General features: G+C 33.9%; 1 protein-coding gene across 1 annotated transcript; it reads left to right on the top strand.

The window, feature by feature from the left end:
* The first annotated feature begins 15,172 nt into the window (after positions 1–15,172).
* Positions 15,173–26,149, top strand: LOC108457396 (ubiquitin carboxyl-terminal hydrolase 8). The gene is made up of 13 exons (XM_017756431.2): positions 15,173–15,675; positions 16,108–16,362; positions 17,457–17,598; positions 18,230–18,289; positions 18,373–18,468; positions 19,427–19,774; positions 19,900–20,040; positions 20,158–20,328; positions 20,851–21,108; positions 21,215–21,363; positions 22,938–23,498; positions 24,417–24,690; positions 25,509–26,149. The coding sequence occupies exons 1-13, from the start codon at positions 15,551–15,553 to the stop codon at positions 25,620–25,622; spliced, it is 2,694 nt and encodes an 897-aa protein (XP_017611920.1). The 5' UTR covers positions 15,173–15,550; the 3' UTR covers positions 25,623–26,149.
* Positions 26,150–26,388: the final 239 nt, after the last annotated feature.

Raw genomic sequence — 26,388 nt, 5'->3', positions numbered from 1 at the left:
TTCAATTTCATGATCAAAACTTATCAATTACCATAGCTAACCCATGCCAATAGCTTACCAATCCTACAATTTCTTATATTCATACATAAACACACCAAATATATCATATTGCCTTATAATTCACAAAACCATATCATAAACACGTCCATACTAAGCCATATCACATGGCTAAATATATATACATCACAAAACATAATTTAAACACTTTTAGCCTATACATGCCATACTTCAATATATATATTTTCAAAAGTACCAAAATAAGGTTTGATAGTATGGTGACGATCCTCGACGATCCCTTAGCTCACAGTAGCTTCGATATCTATAAAACAATGCAAACACACACAAGTAAGCTTTCAAAAGCTTAGTAAGCCATACACAAATAAACTTATCATTTAAAGCATATAAACATTATCAAATTACTTATACTTTAGAGTCAATTACCAACACAAACCTCATATTCATATACTTGGATCATAGATCATCATTTGCACATATACTTACCCTTCATTTTCAAATATAGTAAATAATTCAAACGTACCTGAATCGGAAATATATTCACTTATTCATTCATTTTCTCGGAATGCCGGTTGAACCATTTGGAAACGTAAGGATACGCGGATAGCTCAGAGAACATATACAATGCCAATGTCCCAGACATGGTCTTACATGTAATCAAACATCAATGCCACTGTCTTAGAGAAAGTCTTATACGAAATCAGATACGATGCAGATGTCCCAGACATGGTCTTACACGTAAAACAGAAATCGATGCCAACGTCCCAGACATGGTCTTACACGAAATCCTATGTCATGACATATGTATCCTAACTATTCCTAGGGTTCGTATGGGGCTTTTCAGACGTCTAAACTTTGTCGATACTTTCTCGAATAGCACATATTAAACTTGAATATTCATTCATCAGAATTCGATATCATATGAACAATAAATCAATTCAAACACGTTTATTGTATATTGACTAACTCGTACGAATTCTGATGAATGAAATCGGTTACTCAACAACTTTTGACTTTCCCCGATCTAACTTTGTTTTCTTTAATTCTTGATCTAAATAAATTCAAATTTAACTTATTCAATCATAAATTCATTCAGAACAATCTATAAACACATATTTAGGGTAATTTGCAAACTAGCCTTCACATTTTCACATTTTGACACTTTAGTCCCTAATTCACAAAATCATAAAATACATATAATTTGCATATACTCATGTTTGGCCGAATATTTATATCACCCATACAAAGTCCACATATTTCATTTATTTTACATTTTAGTCCCTCAATTTACAAATTTCAGAATTTAGCCCATTTTACTCAAAATCATCAAAATCCAAAGACAAAACATATAAACCCAACATCAAACTTTCATATTTCATCATATAACAACATAAAGCTCATGAATTTATCCATGGCACATTTTTAAAACATCATCAAAATAAAAAATTGAGGCATGGGCTTGATAGTATATGAAGCAACGATTACAAAAACGTAGAAATTATCAAAAATCGAAGCAAAAATATACCTAAATCAAGGCTTGCAAGTTCTGAACCCTATCTATTCTTTTCTCTTTTTTTTTCTTGAATTTTCAACCAAGGATGATAGAAATATGATAATTTTTAACTTTGGTTTTAACTAATATTACATTAATATGCTTTTTACCAATTTAACCTTATTATAATTCATTAAAATTCCACCAACTAATGCCATTTTATGTCGTTTCATTCATTCAATGGTCAAATAACATCATAATGACCTCACAATCATAAAGCCAAATCAAATAGGCACTTTTAACATAAAGCAGAAAACTTTTACATTTTACGCGATTAGGTTATTTTTCAAAATTAAGCACACAAACATTCAAATTTCCATACGAGATTTTCAAACATGCTCATTCACATATCATAAGCATGAAAAATAATATTTAAATATTTTTCTGACTCTGATATGTGGTCCCGAAACCACTATTCCGACTAGAGTCTAAACCAGACTGTTACATGGCATATGTTACTAATACATGACAGCTTGTGTGAGCAGCACTGTGTAGCTACGACCTAACTGACAGCTTGTGTGAGCAGGCCCATGAATAGTTCAAAAATAAGCCTATATGTACTATGAGATGTAAGGCAGCTTTGGCTACATATATGACACTTATGTGCAAGATTTTTGAGTATCCGTTAATATTCCAAGTGTTCAACGAGAATGTCAAAGTTGTGAAAGACTATGGTTATGTTGCAAGTTGGTACAGGTATGTACGTAAAACTCATACGTAATGAGCTCGATATGTGATAAAACCTTGGTAAGGTGGTGGTTGAGTAAGTTATGACTATAAGATTTTAATAAACTCCATGTCAAATTTCATTATGTTAATTGTATGTTAAATGTGTGGTTATGATGCTTATTATTTGCATAGGAACTTACTAAGCTTTATAACTTACTCCCTTCCTTTCTCTTGTCTTATAGTGTCACCAAGCTAGCTCGAGGATCGGAGATCGTCGGAGATCCACTCACACTATCAACAATTATTTTGGTACCAATGATTTCAACATTTTGAGTTATTGCATGTACAAGGGACTTGGTCATTTTGTTATGTGTCATAATTGATTTGGCCAAATCTGTTGGCTATTATTGGTTGAAAAATCATTTTGTATAAGGCCACTTGAAATTGGCTACTATTGGTATAAGTAATCTATATGATGATATCTTTTATGGATGTGGGACTTGAGTTGAGTTGATAAGTATGTGATGTTTGTGTATGATAGATGGTAGCATATGAATGATAAATCGAACGATGCGATGTCCTGACATGGTCTTACACGTAAAATGTAAATCGATGCCAACGTCCGCAATGGTCTTACACGAAATCCTATGTCATGACATATGTATCCTAACTATTCCTAGGGTTCGTATGGGGCTTTTCGACGCTAAACTTTGTCGATACTTTCTCGAATAGCACATATTAAACTTGAATATTCATTCATCAGAATTCGATATCATATGAACAATAAATCAATTCAAACACGTTTATTGTATATTGACTAACTCGTACGAATTCTGATGAATGAAATCGGTTACTCAACAACTTTTGACTTTCCCCGATCTAACTTTGTTTTCTTTAATTCTTGATCTAAATAAATTCAAATTTAACTTATTCAATCATAAATTCATTCAGAACAATCTATAAACACATATTTAGGGTAATTTGCAAACTAGCCTTCACATTTTCACATTTTGACACTTTAGTCCCTAATTCACAAAATCATAAAATACATATAATTTGCATATACTCATGTTTGGCGAATATTTATATCACCCATACAAAGTCCACATATTTCATTTATTTTACATTTTAGTCCCTCAATTTACAAATTTAATTTAGCCCATTTTACTCAAAATCATCAAAATCCAAAGACAAAACATATAAACCCAACATCAAACTTTCATATTTCATCATATAACAACATAAAGCTCATGAATTTATCCATGGCACATTTTAAAACATCATCAAAATAAAAATTGAGGCATGGGCTTGATAGTATATGAAGCAACGATTACAAAAACGTAGAAATTATCAAAAATCGAAGCAAAAATATACCTAAATCAAGGCTTGCAAGTTCTGAACCCTATCTATTCTTTTCTCTTTTTTTTTCTTGAATTTTCAACCAAGGATGATAGAAATATGATAATTTTTAACTTTGGTTTTAACTAATATTACATTAATATGCTTTTTACCAATTTAACCTTATTATAATTCATTAAAATTCCACCAACTAATGCCATTTTATGTCGTTTCATTCATTCAATGGTCAAATAACATCATAATGACCTCACAATCATAAAGCCAAATCAAATAGGCACTTTTAACATAAAGCGAAAACTTTTACATTTTACGCGATTAGGTTATTTTTCAAAATTAAGCACACAAACATTCAAATTTCCATACGAGATTTTCAAACATGCTCATTCACATATCATAAGCATGAAAATAATATTTAAATATTTTTCGACTCGATATGTGGTCCCAAACCACTATTCGACTAGAGTCTAAACCAGATTTACATGGCATATGTTACTAATACATGACACTTGTGGAGCAAGACGTGTAGCTACGACCTAATCTGACAGCTTGTGTGAGCAGGCCCATGAATAGTTCAAAAATAAGCCTATATGTACTATGAGATGTAAGGCGACTTTGGCTACATATATGACACTTATGTGCAAGATTTTTGAGTATCCGTTAATATTCCAAGTGTTCAACGAGAATGTCAAAGTTGTGAAAGACTATGGTTATGTTGCAAGTTGGTACGTGTATACGTAAAACTCATACGTAATGAGCTCGATATGTGATAAAACCTTGGTAAGGTGGTGGTTGAGTAAGTTATGACTATAAGATTTTAATAAACTCCATGTCAAATTTCATTATGTTAATTGTATGTTAAATGTGTGGAGATCCACTCACACTATCAACAATTATTTTGGTACCAATGATTTCAACATTTTGAGTTATTGCATGTACAAGGGACTTGGTCATTTTGTTATGTGTCATAATTGATTTGGCCAAATCTGTTGGCTATTATTGGTTGAAAAATCATTTTGTATAAGGCCACTTGAAATTGGCTACTATTGGTATAAGTAATCTATATGATGATATCTTTTATGGATGTGGGACTTGAGTTGAGTTGATAAGTATGTGATGTTTGTGTATGATAGATGGTAGCATATGAATGATGTGTTGATGTCTTGGTTGTGGCTGATTTGGTTGTATGTAAATGCTTGAATTGGTGCTATGTTGTATTGTGTAGGTGTGTGCATCAAAGGGGTGGCAAAATGGCTTGGTAAATAACCTTATTTTTGTTCACACAGGTAGGCACATGGGCATGTGTCTAGGCCGTATGTGACACACGGCTTGCCCCACGGGCATGTGCTTAGGCCGTGTGTCCCCTGCACCTTAATTTTGAGAAACAGAATGCTTAGAATTGAGCATACAGAAGTGTGTCTCAGCCGTGTGGACGACATAGCCCCAGACACGGGCTTGTGAAGTCTGCACCTATTTTATGAAAAATTATAAATTTTAATTCGACCACAAGACCTAGCACAAGGGTGTGTGACTTGGCTGTGTATCATCAATTTGTTCTTAGTTGACAAATAAAAAGTTACACAGGGTCAGGACAAGAGCATGTGTGACCACACGGCCCTCCCACACGGGCGTGTCCCATATTCATACGGGCGTGCGACCCCTGTTTATTGAAAAATTTCCTAAGTTTGGTAAAATTTTTTAAAGTTCACGATTTAATCCCGAACTACTTCCAAAGCATGTTTTGGGTCTCGTAGGCTAGTAATAGGGACATTGTGGTTGAATGCAAAAAGTTCTAATTTGGATGGAAATTTGTAACATGAAATTGTATGTTTGTTCGTGTGATGAGTTCGGTAACACCTCGTACCCTGTTCTAGCATTGAATACTGGTAAGGGGTGTTACAGACACGCCCATGTCTTAAGCCGTGTGGGTATTCTATGTGAGGCACACGGCCGTGTCCCAGCCCATGTCCTTACCCGTGTAACTCTCTAACTTGTGTCACACGGCCAACCACACGCTCGTGTGCTAGGCCGTGTACAAAAACCTGGGCATTCTATTTTGAAATTTTAAAATGCAGGGGACACATAGCCAGACCACATGCCTATGTGCCAGGCCGTGTGTCACACACGGTTGAGACACAAGCCTGTGTCTTTGCCCATGTGGACAAAAATAGGCCATTTCAAGGCCATTTTTCTCACTCTTTTTAATATCAACCTGCATACAACATTGAAATACACCAATATATCCCAACTAAGCAACAATACAAGCCAAAAAATCATGTTTTAAACATAAAATGTTAAACAAAGAAACTCAATTGCCTAAAATTTCCAAACTAACTTCTTCATTGATTTAACAAAACCTACTCCTAGTCACATACATACAAACACACACATATATATAATTGTTATTCAAATTTATACTTCAAGTTTAGCCCTTTTCAATCTATCCCTATACATGCCATATAAACCATAGAATGTACAACAAAATCTACCAGAGAAATATGGATAATATGACCCGATGTGTTGATCCAATCCTCCACACTTCTTAAAAATCTACAAAGAACATAAAACAACACAAGTAAGCTTAATGAAGCTTAGTAAATTCGTTGGCTTAAAATATAAATCTTACCAAACATACTATAACAATTCATTTAAGTAAATCATTCATTTCACATTTCCTGCCAGACACAACTTTAATCGATGGAATCACTTATTTGAGCTCAAAATCAATAATAACGTAAATTCATCCACATTAATTCCATATAGCACTTGCCACTTCTTGTCAATCAAATAATGACTTACGAATTTGAGTACATCGTAAATAAAAGCCCAAAGGTTGCACGAAAGCACATAAGTGCTAAACTGAAACCCATAAGGGTTGAACGGAAGCTCAAAAGAGCTAAACGGAAACCCATGAAGGTTAAACTAAAGCTCGTAAGAGCTAAACAAAAACTCATTAGGGTTAAACGAAAACTCATATGAGTTAACTGAAGCTCATGAGAGCTAAACTGAAAGAAAACATAGAAGTTCGCAACAAATGCTGAAACTCGGTTTACTTGGGTAATTTTGCCGTCAATTCTTTTCTTGCATTGAACAACTGTACTCAATCCTGTGTTCCGATTACTTTGTATTTTCATTTCATTTTTCTTAACTTTAGTAATAATTTTATTTTTATCAATAAACATAAATATCACTCATCAATTAAATATGTAAACATTAAAATTTAACCATACGAACTTACCTAGCTAAATTGTAGAATTTGTAGTAATTCGGGGACTACTCAGCTAATTTTTTTTTCACGATTTTCTTTAGGTTCTTGATCTATAATATAAAATTATTCAGCATCTAACTCAATTCTAATTCACTTCAAAATTTATGCCCTTCAATTTTTAAAATTACACATTTTCCCCAACTTTTACAATTTTTACAATTTAGTCCCTCATCAATTTACCCATCAATTAAGCTAATTTTTCACAATTAACACTTCATATAATTATTTTAGGTTACCATACAACCTTTTATATTAAGAATTTCAACACCAAACCCTAATTCTTAACCTTTTCACAATTTGGTCCTAGTATCTATATCTATCAAAATTACTTAATAAAATCATCATATAACAAAATTAAAGCTTAAATTCCATGATAATTCATCATAAATATCCAGAACTCATCAATGGTAACTTTCAAAATTACCCATAGAAGAAAAAACTAATGAAATAAGTAGTTAGACCTAATTGTAAAAGTCTTAAAAACACAAAAAATACAAGAAAATAGCAAGAATTGAAATTACATGAAGTAAAATAAATAAAATCATCTTAAAACCTTCTCATATGGAGTTTTTGGCTGAAGAAAAGTGAGGAAATGTCTAGAGATTTAGTTTAGTCCAATTTTAACTATTTAATTTTATTTCTTTGCCAATTTTTCCCCTTATTCAAACTAATCCTTTGATTTTTTTTCTGCTTTTTCCGTCCAAGCCTTTCATTTTGAGCTAGCTTTCCCTTTTAGTCCTCTTTTATTAAACACTTAAGTTATTTAATCACTTTAGCAAATTTTGCACCTTTTTCAATTTAGTCCTTTTTAATTAATTAACCATCAAAACGTTAAAATTTTCTAACGAAAATTTAACACTAACTCAATGAAAATCCATAAATATTTATAAAAATATTTACGACTCAGTTTATAAATCCAAGATCTCGATACCTCATTTTCAAAGTCACTTAACATATTAAATTCTTCTAAAACACAATTCACTAATTTAAATGTCTTCTTAAAATCACAATTGACTCATAAATACTAAATAATAAAATTTATGAGCTTACTTGTCGGATTTAGTGGTTTTGAACCATTTTTCCCGACATCATTGAAAATTGGTTTGTTACACCCATTCATTGTCGAATTTTCGACATGTTCTGTGGAATTTGACATTGTTTGTGTGTTTGGGAAATAAACCTTTTGAAAGGTCAATTAATGTGGTGATGGCTGGAAATTGGGTGTGACTTTGATATACTTTTGGGTTGTTAAGGTTTGGCGTTCATTTTGACATCGCAAAATCTAGTTTTCGGCCAATTTTGGTGTGGCTTTGTGACCACTTGAGTGGCCACATGGGTGTTTACCCCTACACAGGAGGACCACACGGCCGTATGCAGTCAAAATTTAGGGTTTACGAGCTAATCTGGATGCCACACAGTCGTGTGGTTGATTTGGGATAATTAGTCAATTTTCACACGGCCTTGTCTCCTAGGCACACAAGCGTGTGCGTTTGGGAATTAGGGTTTAGTGATTTGGTGTCATATGACCTGGCCACATGGCCGTGTGGCTAATTTAGGGATTTAGGGATCCTACACGAGCATGTGTTTTGGACACACGTCGGTTCAGGTGAGTACACTCAGGCGTGTGAGACCTCACACAAATGTGTCTACCCATGCTCTATTTTAGCACAAATGGACGGATCACATGGCCATGTCCCTAGGTTACACATGCGTGTGCCTCCTTTCACACGGGCATGTGCCCCCCACATAACCTAGGCATTTCCACACGGCCGTGTAGCCTTATCTCACATAATGTTGTTTTGTGTCAATTAAAGCTTGATTGTGATTCTGTGTGTTCCAACTATTAGCGAGGTCTTAGCAAGGGTGATTGGGACTTTGATTTGGCCTAGACTAGTGTGTGTTATATAGATATACCTTTATTTAAGCAGATTGTTTGATTGTTGCTTGAGATTACTTTGCAATTGATACTGAATTTGGGTAAATGAATGTATGCATTTCTAATTCTGAGTGATTGGTCTGTGAGTGTTTGTGTGTAGTGCACATTCTGTGACTGGATGGGAATTCTATAACTGATTGACTTGATGTGAGTTTCTGGGTTCAAATGACTGTTTGGAAATATTGTATTCTAATTCTGTACATTTGTTTGCATACATATATTTGCATAAAACTTTTAGGATTTGGTTGTGAAGAGAAAGAAGACGTTTCGATCGGCAGTTAAGCGTAACCTATCTGTACAATGGTTTACCACATTGTACCGCATATACGTCAACTTTACTGCATATTATTATTTGATATGATAGTTTAAACTGCAATATGTCTGTACAACAGTTTACCGCATTACACTGTACTGCATATACGCTAGCTTTGCTGCGTGTTATTATCTAAGTGGCTTAGTCTATATACATGGTGTGTAGGGTTGGATGGGCCTTTCGAGGTCTTTTGTGGTGTGTTTGGCTAGAAGGGTGGGTTTTATCACTTGACTGCATTCATACGCATCTGTTTGAGTGATGGGTGTAAGATTATTTGACTGTGTTTTGTCTAATTGAATAACACTTGTGACTAAGTGTCTGTATGACATGGTGTGCTTGAATTGTTACGTCTCGTTGGGACGTTGGTTCCAAGGGTACTTTTGATTCGTGTATATCTATAAGTATGTTTTGCTAAAGCATTATTTTTCGTAATTCGTTATTAGTTGTATGTCGAACTCACACGATTTCGTGTAGCTCACCCCTTAGTGTTTACCCTTTCGGTACATTTCAATTCGATGCTAGACTCGGTATCGTAAGTCTTGGACATTCTGGTTAAAAATAAGTTAACGTTCTTCTTTTCGGTTCCAATTTTGATATCTTGTTTGAATCGTAAGGCTTTATAAAAGCTGTGGTATAAGTTCTTTTGGATTTTTCGTAAATCTTACTTTGATCATATATTAAACCTAACTGTAATTTTTTGATTGAAATCTAAATGATTAAATGTTTTCGATTCGTTAAAACAAAAATGTTTGTTTTGTAAAATTTTCCCACGATCACTTCAATGATCAATGTAACCTTTGAGATTCAGTCTAAACTTCTAGGTTGGGTTTTGGGGTATTACAAAACATGTAAGAAAAGGTGACAAAACGATAAGTTCAAAGTTGTAATGTAATATAATGAAAAGGGATTGATGAGTTGAATGATGTACTTATATGTGAGAAACTTGCTATGTTATGGATGAATTGACCTAGTTTATGAACAAATATACTAATTAGTAAATTGATGTCGTTAATTAATTTTATGCTAAGTAAATGAAAAGGAAAGTAAGTAAATGGAATGGTAAGAAAGTAAATGGAGTGGTTCATAGTATTATGAAAAGGTTAATGATTGAGTAATATGTTTTATAAATCCTAGTATGTTAGGAATGAAAATATTTGTGATATTGATGAACTTACTCATTTATGAGTTGATGGTTATAAAGTTGATAAACTTTGTGGAATTGGTATAGGTTTTATAATTACCCCATAAAGTTCATTATTAAAATGGTATGTTATGTTTATAGTTTAAAATTTAGGGTTTACGAGCTAATCTGGATGCCACACAGTCGTGTGGTTGATTTGGGATAATTAGTCAATTTTCACACGGCCTTGTCTCCTAGGCACACAAGCGTGTGCGTTTGGGAATTAGGGTTTAGTGATTTGGTGTCATATGACCTGGCCACATGGCCGTGTGGCTAATTTAGGGATTTAGGGATCCTACACGAGCATGTGTTTTGGACACACGGTCGTGTCTGGTGAGTACACGGGCGTGTGAGACCCTCACACAAATGTGTCTACCCTGTGCTCTATTTTAGCACAAATGGACGGATCACATGGCCATGTCCCTAGGTTACACATGCGTGTGCCTCCTTTCACACGGGCATGTGCCCCCCACATAACCTAGGCATTTCCACACGGCCGTGTAGCCTTATCTCACATAATGTTGTTTTGTGTCAATTAAAGCTTGATTGTGATTCTGTGTGTTCCAACTATTAGCGAGGTCTTAGCAAGGGTGATTGGGACTTTGATTTGGCCTAGACTAGTGTGTGTTATATAGATATACCTTTATTTAAGCAGATTGTTTGATTGTTGCTTGAGATTACTTTGCAATTGATACTGAATTTGGGTAAATGAATGTATGCATTTCTAATTCTGAGTGATTGGTCTGTGAGTGTTTGTGTGTAGTGCACATTCTGTGACTGGATGGGAATTCTATAACTGATTGACTTGATGTGAGTTTCTGGGTTCAAATGACTGTTTGGAAATATTGTATTCTAATTCTGTACATTTGTTTGCATACATATATTTGCATAAAACTTTTAGGATTTGGTTGTGAAGAGAAAGAAGACTGTTCTGATCTGACAGTTAAACTGTAACCTATCTGTACAATGGTTTACCACATTGTACCGCATATACGTCAACTTTACTGCATATTATTATTTGATATGATAGTTTAAACTGCAATATGTCTCAGACAATGATTTACCGCATTACATCAGATTGCATATACGCTAGCTTTGCTGCGTGTTATTATCTAAGTGGCTTAGTCTATATACATGGTGTGTAGGGTTGGATGGGCCTTTCGAGGTCTTTTGTGGTGTGTTTGGCTAGAAGGGTGGGTTTTATCACTTGACTGCATTCATACGCATCTGTTTGAGTGACTGGGTGTAAGATTATTTGACTGTGTTTTGTCTAATTGAATAACACTTGTGACTAAGTGTCTGTGTATGACATGGTGTGCTTGAATTGTTACGTTCTGTTGGGACGTTGGTTCCAAGGGTACTTTTTGATTCTGTGTATATCTATAAGTATGTTTTGCTAAAGCATTATTTTTCGTAATTCTGTTATTAGTTGTATGTCGAACTCACACTGATTTCGTGTAGCTCACCCCCTTAGTGTTTACCCTTTCAGGTACATTTCTGAATTCTGATGCTAGACTCGGTATGCGTAAGTCTTGGACATTCCTGGTTAAAAATAAGTTAACAGTTCTTCTTTTCAGTTCCAATTTTGATATACTGTTTCGAACTGTAAGGCTTTATAAAAACTGTGGTATAAGTTCTGTTTTGGATTTTTCTCGTAAATCTTACTTTGATCATATATTAAACCTAACTGTAATTTTTTTGATTGAAATCTAAATGATTAAATGTTTTCGATTCGTTAAAACAAAAATGTTTGTTTTGTAAAATTTTCCCACGATCACTTCAATGATCAATGTAACCTTTGAGATTCAGTCTAAACTTCTAGGTTGGGTTTTGGGGTATTACAAAACATGTAAGAAAAGGTGACAAAACGATAAGTTCAAAGTTGTAATGTAATATAATGAAAAAGGGATTGATGAGTTGAATGATGTACTTATATGTGAGAAACTTGCGTATGTTATGGATGAATTGACCTAGTTTATGAACAAATATACTAATTAGTAAATTGATGTCGTTAATTAATTTTATGCTAAGTAAATGAAAAGGAAAGTAAGTAAATGGAATGGTAAGAAAGTAAATGGAGTGGTTCATAGTATTATGAAAAGGTTAATGATTGAGTAATATGTTTTATAAATCCTAGTATGTTAGGAATGAAAAATATTTGTGATATTGATGAACTTACTCATTTATGAGTTGATGGTTATAAAGTTGATAAACTTTGTGGAATTGGTATAGGTTTTATAATTACCCCATAAAGTTCATTATTAAAATGGTATGTTATGTTTATAGTTTATACGAGCTTGCTAAGCATTTATTGCTTACGTAGTTATTTTCCCTTACTTTTCAGATTATTGGAAGCTCGATTGGTTTGGAAGCTTGTTGGAGATCAATCACACTATCCAGAGATTATATCGGTAGATTTTGATGTTTTAAACAAGGTTATAATGGCATGTATAGGTGGATTTGTGTATAAATGATCTAGTTGTTGTGTTGATATGTATAAGTGTCATTATGGTTAATGTACTTATGGTATTCTGATGGTTGGTGTTAATATGGTCAAGTTGATGCATGGTTCTATGACCAAAATGGTAAGTTTGGCATGTTTGCAATATGGTTAATTTTGGTATAACTTGGTATGGAATTAAGCTAGATATGTATGGATGAGTTATGGTCAAATATGTATAAGTTAGGTATATGTGTTTGAAATGAATTAGAACAATGGTTCAAATGGTAAGTTAAATTGACATGGTATAAGTCAAGTATGATATGTTTTGTAATGGTAGTAAGGTGACCAATTATGCACATGTGTAGTTAAGTTGAATGCTTGCTTTTTAGGTGCCTTGTATGGCTAATTGGTCATATTATGTATGTTTTGGTATGTTTATGATGCCTTGTTCATATGTGCAAAATGTGTTTAGGTACAAGCGTGAAAGAGGTGGTGGAAATAGCTTGTTTTTAGTCTATTTCTTGTCCACATAGCCTAAGACATAGGTGTATCAATTGTGTGTGACACACGGCCATGCGACACGGTCGTCTGTCCCTTGTAGGTTTTAAAGGGTTGCAAGTCAGGTAGTTACACGGCCTAGCACATGGTTTGGCACACAGGCGTGTAAGACCATTTCGAGAGTTACATGGCTTGGCATACGGGTGTGTGGCTTGGTCGTGTGACCTAAGTCAGAGAGTTACACGGGCATGGACACAGGCTGGGACACGATCGTATGTCCCTATTTCAAATGTTACACGACTTGAGACACAGGTGTGTGTCTCAGTCGTGTGAGTCACATGGCCGTGTGACCCTTGCAATTTAAGTTTTTTCCAACTTTTTCCTTAAATATTTAAATATTTTCGATTTAGTCCCAAACTGTTTCTAAAGTGTTTCTAAGGCCTCGAAGGCTCGATTAAGGGACGTCATGCATGTGTATGAATGGGCTTTGCTATGATTAATGAAATAATTGGAAATGTATATTTTTATATTACTGTTTTATGGTAATGCTTCGTAACCCTATTCCCACGATGGATATAGGTTAGGGGTGTTACACATTTTCTTGTAATTTTTATTTTTTTGGAATCCTAGGAGCTTAAGCTAGCCGACCCATGTATTGATTTTCAAAACTGTTAAAGATTTAGGATGTTGCCATTGTTGGATATTTGAAGTTTTAGATGTTAACTTGATACATTTTAAGTTTGGAGTTGAAAAAAGATTAAATTGTAAAGTCAATTGATGGTTTTGTTTAATAGGGACTAAAATGTAAAAATTTAAAATTTATGGTAAAAGTGAGAAATATGAGGTCCAATAAGGACTATAGTGAAATTGACATGAAAAATTGAGGATAGAATCGAAAGTTATATTAGTCCCAATTTTAGGGATTAAATTGAATAAAATGTGAAAGTTGGTTAAATTAGCAATTGAGTGTGAATTTGTTTGTATATTGATGATTTTGTATGTTTATATTAATTCGTAGCTAATGTCAACCCAAATTCCTTGAAAAAAAAAGGAAAAGACAAAATCGTCGACCAATAACTTGAAGTTTACAGTTTATAGATTGAACAAGAAATGTGAGAAATGATTTATGTTAGATTGAACAAGGAATGTAAATTTGTTTTTGACTTGTAGATTTTTAAAGAAATTGGATCTCTTTAATTAAGGACATACGACCATTCGTAAAGTCTTCAAAAAGATATCTTGCTTCATTGATATTCAGCATGATCTGATCACTAATTTACTGCTTAGATGTATGAATAAGTCTAAGATATTTGGATGAAAATAATACCAATCAATATAGCAAATTGTACAACTCCCTTGCAAAGCGAGTTTCATGTTTCATTTGAGATGTGAAGCTGCGAAAAATTAGCAAAATTTTAAATAATCCAACAAACTAACATTTAAATTACTATTTTTTGTTGAATTTTTTTGATATGATTTTTTTATGAAAAAATTAAATTTGTTTTAAGCGGCAAAGACTAAAGATAGATTAATGTAAGCTTTTTAATTTTACAGGAATATGAATTCCAACCTATAATTTTTGGAATCTAATATTGGAATCGTGAAATTAGAATTTGATTTGAAATAAGAAGTTGAGTCGGATAATCCATAAACAAATGTTAACCGATTGAATTAAGTTAAAAATCTATTGATCCGATTGATAAATTAATTTTTTTTGTTTTTATAATTTTTAATAGAATTGATCAAAACGATAAATTGATAGTGTAACTGATTCAATCATTAGTTCGATTTTAAAAACTTAATCCAAAAGATCAAATAAAATAATCATATTAATAGAAATATATTAGAATTTAATATTAAAATTAAATTAAATTAATATTGTAATTTATACCGTAAATAAAATTTAATAACAACTTATTCCATCACCAATCCGATCAAACTTACTGAAATGAATCTAGGCCTTGATTTATTATTATTTATTTATTTATTATTTTTTCAATTCATTCGTCTCTCTTTTTGTCCGAAATCTTTATTTTCCAACATCAATCCATAAATAATGGAAAAAGTAAACCCAAAAATATATGTTTTCCCCTCCTGGATTTTCTTCACAAGAAGGGAGAAAAAAAAAAAAACTCCACTTTGTTTTGTTTATTTCTTCCTTTATTTTGCGAAATCCGGCATTTTTTTTCCCTCTCTGTTCTCTCAAAATATATAGCGAAAAGCAATAATGATGAGCACCCTTTTCTCTCTTCATTTTTAAGCTCTCGTTCGTTCTTCCTTTTCTTTTCTTTTCTTTTCTTTCGTTCTTTCTCTTCCGGAAATGGTGGGTCTCCCTTCTGAGGATTCCTCAGATTCCACTTACCGAGTCGACTCAGACGACGAGGGCAACAACAACAACAACATCAGCAACAATGATGACCAGCGAGTTTACTTTGTGCCCTTCAGGTCAGTTTCCTTTCCAGCAAAACATTTATTGAAATCTAAAATAACCCAACTTAAAAATTGATCCAATCACAATAAAAAAGGGTTTTTCTATTGTTGGGTATTGGGTATTAATGTAGTAGTCAATCTCTGGTAATGTGATTTGGAATGTTGATAAACATTTACTTTTTATGGTGTTCTTTACGGGTAACGTTCTTAGTAACCAAAAAGATAATGTTTTCGATCCTTCATTTAGATTTGCTTCAATTGGGTTTTCGTTAAAATTTATAAGGATTTGCTTGGATTTCTTTTTTACGAACTGTTTGAAGTGAGATATCTACCTTTAGAAATTTTTAGTGTTGTATTTTAAGATTTTGACCTTCTTTTTTTTTTTTGGTAATGTCTACGCTCTACATTGGTTAAGAGTTGATTCATATTTATACTTTTCTCTTAAAGGTGGTGGAAGGATGCACAGGATTCAACTTCAAGCGAATCTGATTCGAAGAAGGGGATTTTGTATACAGCTACATCAGGAACCTCGTATGCGGGTCCCATGAAGTTAATCAACAACATTTTCAACTCAGATCTTGCTTTCAATTTAAGGAAGGAAGAGGAGAGGTCTTTGCACAATGGTGAAAATGGAGAGGTTGGTGTTTCAGGAAGGGACTATGCATTGGTTCCTGGTGAAATGTGGTTGCAGGCTCTTAAGTGGTGAGTGTTTTAAGATTGATTTTTCAGTATAATCAGATCAGATACTGTAGCCTTTGATGTTAAATAGTTTGAATAGGTGGTTCTACTTATCTACTGTTCTTTGCATGCCTTTTGGTTCCTGCCTTGGGTGCATTGCATCTAAGAGTTTAAGCAATGGATATTAATTGGATTGATAGGAATAAAGAGGAAAGAATGGGACTTGTATGAGGCAATTGAATCAAAGTGAAGTGTGGATCTGCTTCAAATGTTCGGATTAGAGAAAAGTGATAATTTTAGCATATTCTAGTTTTTGATCCCACTCTGCCTTTAAAAAGATCCTTAAGTTCTCTGTTAAGTATAGTTTCTTCATTAAGTGAGCTATTTGCTTCCTCTTTAATATCGTGGGAATGTCTCCATTGCTCCTTGAAACATAAGCACAGTAAGTCTACGGAAAACTAGGTCAACAATTCTTGACATGGGGAATTATCCTACTTTGGGATCTTTGCATCACACCTCAGTATATATTCTAGTACAATTCCTGCTTTCTTGACATGGAAAACTATGTGTGACCTTTTAAAACTGATTTAGCTTAAGATCTGCTTTCTGAACTTTTATGTCACTGTAGTCTATATTAATTAGGGAAGCCCACTAATATGGACTGAAAATTTATGACAAGTTTATTTCAGATGAAAACTGTAACTACGCATAGTCCACATCTTTTCTAAGATTGCTCCTTCATTGTAGCAAAATTAAACTTGTTAATCTTAGTTTTAGAAGAGTATGACCTCCTATATTAAGAATGATCTGTTTATTCTATTTGCAACAACAGTCAATTTATAATAAGCTTTTATGCATCATTTCCATTTTTTTTTGGATCCTTTACTTTGGGATATTTACATGGCTTATTCTTCCATTTCTGCTTTGCTTTTCATTCTCCTGTTATTTGCCACTGGTCGAATGAATTTTAGAATGAAAAGCAATGTGTATTTGACTTACTAAGATTTGATACCTGGAATTCTGTTCTAGCGCTTGATGAATCAATTCTATGTGGCCCTTAGAAACTAAAAAGAGTTTTTTAATATCTCTCAAGTTCTACTTTGTGCTGTTCCTTGTAGGCATAGCGATGCTAAAGTTGCAGCAAAAGGTGGAAAAAGCTTTTCAGCTGCTGAAGATGACATGGCGGATGTGTATCCCTTACATCTAAGACTTTCTATTCCAAGGGAAACGAATTCGTTGGCAGTAAAAATTAGCAAAAAGGTAAGTTCATTTAAGTAACCCATTTTTCCACATTTGGTCTGTGAAGATATATCACTCTAGTCTGGCCATAGATTTGTATAAGTCTAATTTTTAGTTTTAATGTTTCCCCCAATCTTATTTGTAAAGTGGATATCGAGCATGATATTGATAGCATAAGATTAAAGGTCTATGTTCATTTTTCACTCTGGAGATGGACTTAGTTTATTCATTCCATGTTTGTTATAAAAAATGTTTAAAAAATAATTAGTTCTATTTTCATAGGACCACTTGTGTTATTTATATAAATTTTCCAGTTAGAGGACTAAATGCATTTCTGATTTGAGTCCTTTGTGGTAATGTAACGACTTAGTTTGAAACTTTATTATTGACAGACAAATCGACTCCATATAAATTGATTTTTGATTCATAACATTTTTGCTTGCATCTTGGGATTTTTGATGTTCTTACAATTAAAGTGTTCTCGAATCATGCTATAGTTTACAGTTTTCTCACCTGTACTAAAAGATGTTTTCTCATTAGTTGTTATTTGGTTAAATTTTACATGTTCTTGCATTTCTGAATCATTAGCCCTCATCCTTATTATTGAATGCCCTTGGTTCTGTGTGCCAACTTTATATTTCACTTTTTACAGGACAATGCAGTGGAACTTTTCAGAAGAGCATGCAAAATCTTTAGTATAGATTCTGAGCAGGTAATTTTCCTTTTCTTTAGGGAGGATTTTTCTTTTTAGTTACTTTTCAATGAGATGGCTATCTATGTTCATCTATTGCACAGTTACGCATTTGGGACTTTTCCGGGCAGACAGCTCTATATTTTGTGAATGAGAGAGATAGATTTCTCAAAGATTCTCAACGCCAATCAGATCAGGAGGTAAGAGGTATCTTTTTGGGTTTTAAATGAGATATTGGTTTACATCTACACGTTTGTTTGATTCTGTTCACTCTCCCTCCAAGATGTCATCCTTAGTTTTTTAAAACCCACTCTTTTAACTATTGTGCTTGTCTGCAAGCATTGTTCTTAATAAGTTCATAATTGGCCTAACTATTCAAGTTATAGAATCTGACACTGTCTTCATGTTTAGTATAACATTTTGATGAAATTCATTTCTAATATGATTGTTATAAATAAAACTAAATACTAATTCATAAACGTTGAATCTGTTGTATGTTTCATGCTCCAGTGTTTGGCTAGTCACTAAAGAAAATTGGAAGAATCCTTTATTGATGTGATTAAAGATTACATGAGATTTTTTTTATGAAGTAAGATTACATGAGATTAATTGTGCCTTCTGAGACAAATCTTGACATTTGAATTTCCTTCAAGAGAGTTTCATCTTTCTTTTCCCTTACAAGGGATGTCCTAATGCTTTCCTTTTCCCATTTGATTGATTCTTTTTATGGTACAATTTAAGCCACTTGTCATGTATCAATTATTCCTACCATATACTATTGTTTTTTCATTGATTGCTTTATTATACTAAAATTTCTAGCAATTATGTCTCACCAAATTTGAGCCCCCAAAAGGTCAAATTCTGTGGCAATAAATAATCTTATGTAACCTTAAAAGGGTATTTTGTATACTTGAGGTAATTTTTACTATGACTCAAATTTTAAAATAAGGGGATGAATCTGAAGATGATGCCAGCTGTGAGTAGGAAGCAATGTGTGGCAGAGTGTCAACCAGTATTGACTCTATGGGCAAACTGATTTTCATCTTCATGTTAATATACTGCTCTCTTCTGCTGTCTTGTTGATCAGATCAATGACAAATCATTTGTTGTAGTTTTGATGCATGCCAATAACGTTTTGTTACGTTTGTTTATCTGTAGATTCTCCTGGAGTTGCAAGTCTATGGGTTGTCAGATTCCATGAAATGTAGGGAGGGGAGAAAAGATGAAATGTTAGGACATCGAGCAAATTGCTCTTCTGATGCTCCAGTCTTGTCAAATGGTTGCAATGGGACTACAAATTCCAATTTTGGCAGCACAAGTGCTTCAATATTCTGTGGACGATCTGGAGAAGCTGGTTCTTTGGGATTAACTGGATTACAAAATCTTGGGAACACTTGTTTCATGAACAGTGCCATTCAGTGCTTGGCTCATACACCAAAGGTGGTTGATTATTTTCTTGGAGATTATACTAGAGAAATAAATCCCGACAATCCTTTGGGAATGAAAGTACGTTATATTTACATCAATCCCTCTGCTTTCATGTTTCATTACATTTATTATAGGTTTCAGAATAGTGTGAAGTTTGAACTGTTCTTAGTTGTATGCATCCATAAAGCATGCGAGTTTTTCAGGGTGAGATTGCTTCAGCCTTCGGGGATCTGTTGAGGAAGTTATGGGCCCCTGGAGCAACCCCTGTGGCACCGAGAACATTTAAGTCAAAGCTTGCTCGTTTTGCTCCTCAGTTTAGTGGCTTCAATCAGCATGATTCTCAAGTCGGTGAACGTTTTCTTGATCTCAATAGTTGAGTTTTGTTTTCCCTTTGGTGGGTGATTGTAATGTGATCATATTCCATGTTTTTCTTTATTAATTTGATGTGCCTTTTATCTTAGGAACTTCTTGCATTTTTGTTGGATGGACTTCATGAGGATCTCAACCGTGTGAAAAGTAAGCCTTATGTTGAAATGAAGGACAGCGAAGGTCGCCAAGATGAAGAAGTAGCTGATGAGTATTGGCAAAATCACATCGCTCGCAATGATTCTATCATCGTTGATGTGTGCCAAGTAATTTTTTCCCCCCTGATTTGACTTTGTTCTGAGTACTCATTGAAAGGTTTCATCAGCATTGTTCACATAGTAATCACTTTCATTTTCCGTTGGTCGTTATTTAATTTCCATTCTTTTGAACGTCGAACTTCTAAAGATATTCATTACTTATGTAAGTTGGAGATAGCATTGGTCCCCACCCGCCCGGGGGGGGGGGGGGAAGTAATGGATAGTATAAAATTCCTTTTCTTTTGGAGGAGGGGGACATGGTGATAGCATTTTGGAAGATTCACTATTCATTTTTGCTTTAATGTTTTCTTATAGAATTATAGTAATGTTGCTTGTAGGTTGAATCAATTATTCATTTATACCATAGTTAATTTTGTTTACTTAATCAAATACCTCAGGCAAGTTGGATCTAATTTATTTACAATCTTAAGTAACACACTATGTATTCCAGTATAAAAGTAGCTGGTGTTTGCTTTATTTGTTTGCATGTTTGTTATTCCACTTAATTAGTCAAGATCATATTCATTGCAGGGTCAGTATAAATCAACTTTAGTTTGTCCACAATGCAAAAAGGTTTCTGTAACGTTTGATCCATTCATGTACCTGTCACTACCTCTACCATCAACAACTTCGCGAACAATGACTGTAACTGTCATCAGTACTGATGGAACCTTTCAACCAGCCCCATTTACAATTACTGTCCCAAAGAGTGGGAAACTTGAAGACCTTATACAGGCTCTCAGTATTGCTTGTTCTTTGGGGGCTGATGAGAACCTTCTGGTGGCAGAGGTATATTACGTTCTTTACAACATCTGCATTTGTTGGATTATTTACTAATATCGTTTTTATGCTTATGAATGTTTAATTAATCTGTAAGCATTATCTTATATTGCAGATATACAACCACCGAATTATACGTTATCTTGAAGAGCTTTCTGATTCGTTATCCTTGATTAGAGACGATGACACGCTGGTTGCTTATCGATTAAATAAAGACATTGAGAAAGCTCCTTTAGTTGTGTTTATGCATCAGCAGATGGAGGAGTAAGTTCGTTTAATTCCTAGCTTGACTGTTTTCAGCACTCAACATCAATGTTGTCAAGAGCGCTAGGTGCACTTGAGGCGCTAAGACCTCTATATAGCCTGAGGTGCAAGGCACAAAAAAAGCGCTCACCCAAGTAAACCGAGGCACAAGCATATAAATATAAATATATAAGTAAAATGTATATAAAAACATATGTAACTAATACATATAATTGATAAGTATTAATTAGTAAAAGAAAGATAAATTTTAATATAGTTCAATTTATAAATTCAAAACATTGTTCTATAGTTTAAGTTTAATAATTTACTTAAATGTATTGTAAAATAAAACACCATAAGAATGAAATTAAATATATCATCAGAAACTAGCTCTAAATTTCCTTCATCTTCTCTTAAAAGTTTTAACTTTTAAGAGTTAACTAGGTTTTTATATAATAAAATTAGGTCCATAATTAATTAAAAAAGTATACTTTTCTTTTAAAAGTCAAAATGAAAAACAAAAAGGGGGAATGGAATGGCTCTTTAGTGAGGCATGCTTCTTTTGCGTCTGGGTTTGCAACAAAGGTGCCCGAAAAGCGCACCAGGAGCTCGCGTAATTGAAGTTGCCTCACCTTGAGGTGGCTGAGGTGGTAATGGCCATTTGCGCGGTGCCTTAGCACCTAGGCGCTCGCCTTGACATCACTGCTCAACATCCCATTCCCACCCTCTTCAGGATTTAGATTTGACTTTTATATGTTTGCATCTCTTGTTTTACTTTGCTAAAAGAATATTCTAGTTCATGTAAATTGAAAATAAGTAGTATGGGTTATATGTTACTACCAAATTTTGCTATTCCTAGTCTATATTTTGTATTTACGAGTGCCTGTTACTGAAGGCGCATGTTTGAGCCAAAACATGTTAGTAAAGTTATCCTATAGTTGCATCTTTGTATGGCTACTCAGAATTCTTGCATCTCTTTATGGTATTATCAAGTTTAATGGCTTTATAAAGTTGTTTATCAATCATTTATTGTAGATTTGATAGAATACAATTCATTTCGTATTATGTAAATCTTGCTGCTTGCTTCGTAAGGACACACATTTTGAGATTGCTTGATGGATCCTAACAACTAAGGTCAAACTCAATCAATGCTTGAACTTAATAACAGAAACTGATGATATATGTATACATATACATATATGTATGTATATATATCAAATGAAATATTTTGTAAGCTCTAGTTTTTACCTATCAATGTTACTTGGAAAAGAAAGACGGGTTTAACATGTTGAGCATTAAGGCTCTCACATGGTGTTTTACCTTCTAAAGATATAAAACTCTCACGTGGATTGTACTGTTTTTCCTGTTTCTTCTTGTTCGTTTTCCTTTTCCTTTCTCTACTTGCTGATAACCCCTATGATTGGCTAGAAATATTTTAATTAAATGTTACTTGTTTTCTTTCGACTCAAAAAATTATCTTTGTTGTTCACGCACTTACTGCTGCACAACAAATACTTTGGGTTTGTTTAAAGAATATCAGTTAGTTTGGTTGGTGTATCCTCATAACCTAAGGTTTTTGAATTTCATATTTTCAGGCAGTATATGCTTGGGAAACTGACTTCAAGTTGGAAAACATTTGGAATTCCTCTTGTAGCAAGGCTTTCTAATGTTGTCACTGGGTCTGACATCCATGGTCTATATCTCAAATTACTAAATTCATTTCAGACACAGGCTGAAGATGTCTTAGAAGACCATGATACCTCTGAGAGTACTGCAGTTGAAGCCATTTCTCTGAAAGAGCATGATGCATCATCTCCGACTTCAAACGGCATTGAAAAGCCTCGCGATGCAAATGGGGTTTCTGCACTCTCAGAGGCTGAATTACAACTTTACATAACAGATGACAAGGGAATAGTCAAGGAATCCCAGATACTTATGGCTGAAGCAATACCAGCTGCTGGCATGTCTAGAAGGTTACATGTGCTCGTTCCTTGGCCAGAAAAATATGTTAAACAGTATGATACACAGCTTCTTGGCTCTTTACCGCAGATTTTTAAGTCCTGCTTTTTTGCTAAGCGACCTCAGGAATCTGTTTCTCTTTATAAATGTCTTCAAGCATTCTTAATGGAGGAGCCACTTGGACCAGAAGATATGTGGTTAGTGTCTAAATTTTCACATTTGTAACTTTGCTTAAGAAGTATTTTGAATCTTAAAGTAACTAGAATGTGTTCCTTATTTGGGAGGATTAACTTTTATCAGCAAGTTGAATATTATTTTGCTGATTATTTTGATCCTAGCAATGTTTCCTTGTCTTTGCTTTGCCTTGTGATAGAAAACTTTGTCTATAGGTGTTTCCTATTTGGAAGATGCAATGTCCTTGTATGAACTAATAGCTCATCATTACTATTCTATTTGTTAAGAGGTCCCTTGATTTAGGATTTAATATATATCGGCTTAGACTCTATGCTCCGCATCTGTTTTTCAAAGCTATAGACCTCTAGCAGGCTTGCTTAACCAGTCACTGCATTTTTTTGCAGATTAAAAGAAAAAAAATGTCATTCTGTTTTTAATGCGTGAGATACAGTTTTTAAAATCTATTTGTTTCTTGAATTGACACAATCTCTCCAAGCTTCGATAAGTTGTTTATATGAGTACTTAAAACATTAGCCTACTATATATATCAATGCATGCATGTATATTAGAAAGGGTTAATATTCTATTTGGCACTTGAGTTTGGCTTTAATGTTCAATTTAGTACTTGAGTTTTCTTGTCCCAATTTGGTACCGGAGGCCGAGTTTTCCATTTTGATACTTGAGTTTTTTATCTCAGTTAAATACCTGAGTGTGGCTTCAATATTCAATTTGGTATCTAAGCTTTTTTCCTTTCAATTAAGCACCTGTGTATTTTGTACTAGTACACAGGTCAAACATTCATCGGGCCATATGATGCTTTTTGGTCTGGGTACCAAATGTTGAAGCCAAACTTAGGTACCAAATGGTATATTAACCCTTCGCGTGGATGCTTTGGTGGTCATTGTCTATCTAATGTCTGGTCTTGTTTAATGTGATTTTAGGTACTGTCCACGCTGCAAAGAGCACCGTCAAGCCAGTAAAAAGTTGGATCTTTGGAGGCTGCCTGAGATTGTGGTTATTCATTTAAAACGATTTTCTTATAATCGATTCTTGAAAAACAAGCTGGAGACATATGTTGACTTCCCCATTGACAATCTTGATTTGTCAAATTATATTGGCTCTAGGAATGGCGAGTTATCTAATCGTTACATGCTTTATGCTGTCAGTAACCACTATGGAAGTATGGGAGGTGGTCACTATACTGCATTTGTCCATGTAAGTGATGAAATAAGCTGGAATCTGATTTTTTTTTCCATAGAATAAAAAAAGGGCAAAAAGCTTTTTATTGGCTTTTTTAATTAATAAATTAATTTCATATTATCATATTAGTATGTGCCATCATGAACTGTAGGTTTGTTCATGTGGAAAGACCAAAACACACTCACACTAACACCCCTAGAGTTGCTGTAAACGTCAAACCTGGTTCAGTAAATTTGGAACCATGGTGGTCAGTCTCAACATTGGTCAGGGTAGGGGAACCTTTTGAAATAGCGCATGGATATTGCTCTGTACCAAAGGCATAGTGCCTTAATATTTTAACCTTATGATCTGATAGCAAAATTTTAGGTGGACAATTAAACTAATTAGTTTAGCATTCTTGAGCTTAGCTTATTTACTTCTTTGTAGTTATCTCAATTCGGCACATATTAATGGAGTACCTCATTCGTGAAGTTAATACTGAGTACAACATCTTTCAAGCTTCAGAACGTGCTTCTTGCACTTCTCAAGCCCCAGACTCTCCCCCAGTCCCCCTAAATGTTGTCCAAAATTTTGACATTGGATTGTATGATGCAGGCTTGTATCAGAAGAGGATGCACATGTATAAATACCAATATATTGTGATGATGCTACTGATCAATTTGTTTAGCATGAAATATAGAAGTATTCAAACCCAGGGATTAGCTCATTTAATTTATGTGGTCACCCTTCTAGGACTCAAATCTAAGAAATATAAATTCCCCTTCTCATTCTAAAGATTTGTGATTGCATGTTGGCATTGCTAGATTAATCTAAATTTTGTTTTTGTGATGTAGCATGGGGGTGGACAATGGTATGAGTTCGATGATAGTCATGTTTTTCCCATCAGCCTGGAGAAGATAAAGACATCTGCTGCTTATCTTCTTTTCTATAGAAGAGTTGTAGAATAAAAACATCCGAGACATCATTTACTGAGTAAACAATTTCAAGCCATGTATCATTTGTTGGTGAGTATATCAAAGTTCATGCTGCCTTACAATTATCAACTCAATCTCAAAAGAGTAGCATGCTTTCATGTTTGGCACTGTTTAAGCCTAAGTTGATAGCAGCCAGTGTTACAGAGGAAGGGGAATAATAATCTTAGAGTTGATGCCATTGATGATTGTAATATAGTAGCAAGAAAGGAATGAGAGGTGAGAGTGATCGAAGAAGGGGATCTTTTCTTTTTCCTTTTTTACCCCCTTTTATACCTATAATCATTTGTGAAATGAAGTGTCTAGCCTTATCTTCTTTTTCCTCCTTTTCTTATTTTTTTATTATTTTTTTCTTCTATAATATTGTGAAAGGTTTAACAAATGTTGTTGGTTTTAATCCATGAAAGTGTAGTTTTTGTTTACCGTTATTAATGTACAATTGTTGATTGAACACTGAATTAATTGATTGATAGCTAATTCATGAATTTCCATTTTGTCCAAAATGTGATTTCATAACCCATTGCCTGTATGCTTCACTTATAATCTAAATGACATCTTTATGCCTGCATGCATACATGCTCAAATTCAGATTTACATAGGGATTGCCTTGAATTTTGATGTGAAGACAGAATGAGTTAAATTCTCAGGGAAAAAAAAATCTGTTTTTGTTTATAATGTAGGATAAGAAGGAAGCTGCTATGTGTTTTTTATTTCAGAGTTCTACCAGTAATGGTGGGCCACA

This window comes from Gossypium arboreum, chromosome 9 (genome assembly GCF_025698485.1).
Source record: "Gossypium arboreum isolate Shixiya-1 chromosome 9, ASM2569848v2, whole genome shotgun sequence".
In the NCBI taxonomy this organism is placed as follows: Eukaryota; Viridiplantae; Streptophyta; class Magnoliopsida; order Malvales; family Malvaceae; genus Gossypium; species Gossypium arboreum.
This window is presented reverse-complemented; position numbering and strand designations above follow the sequence as displayed.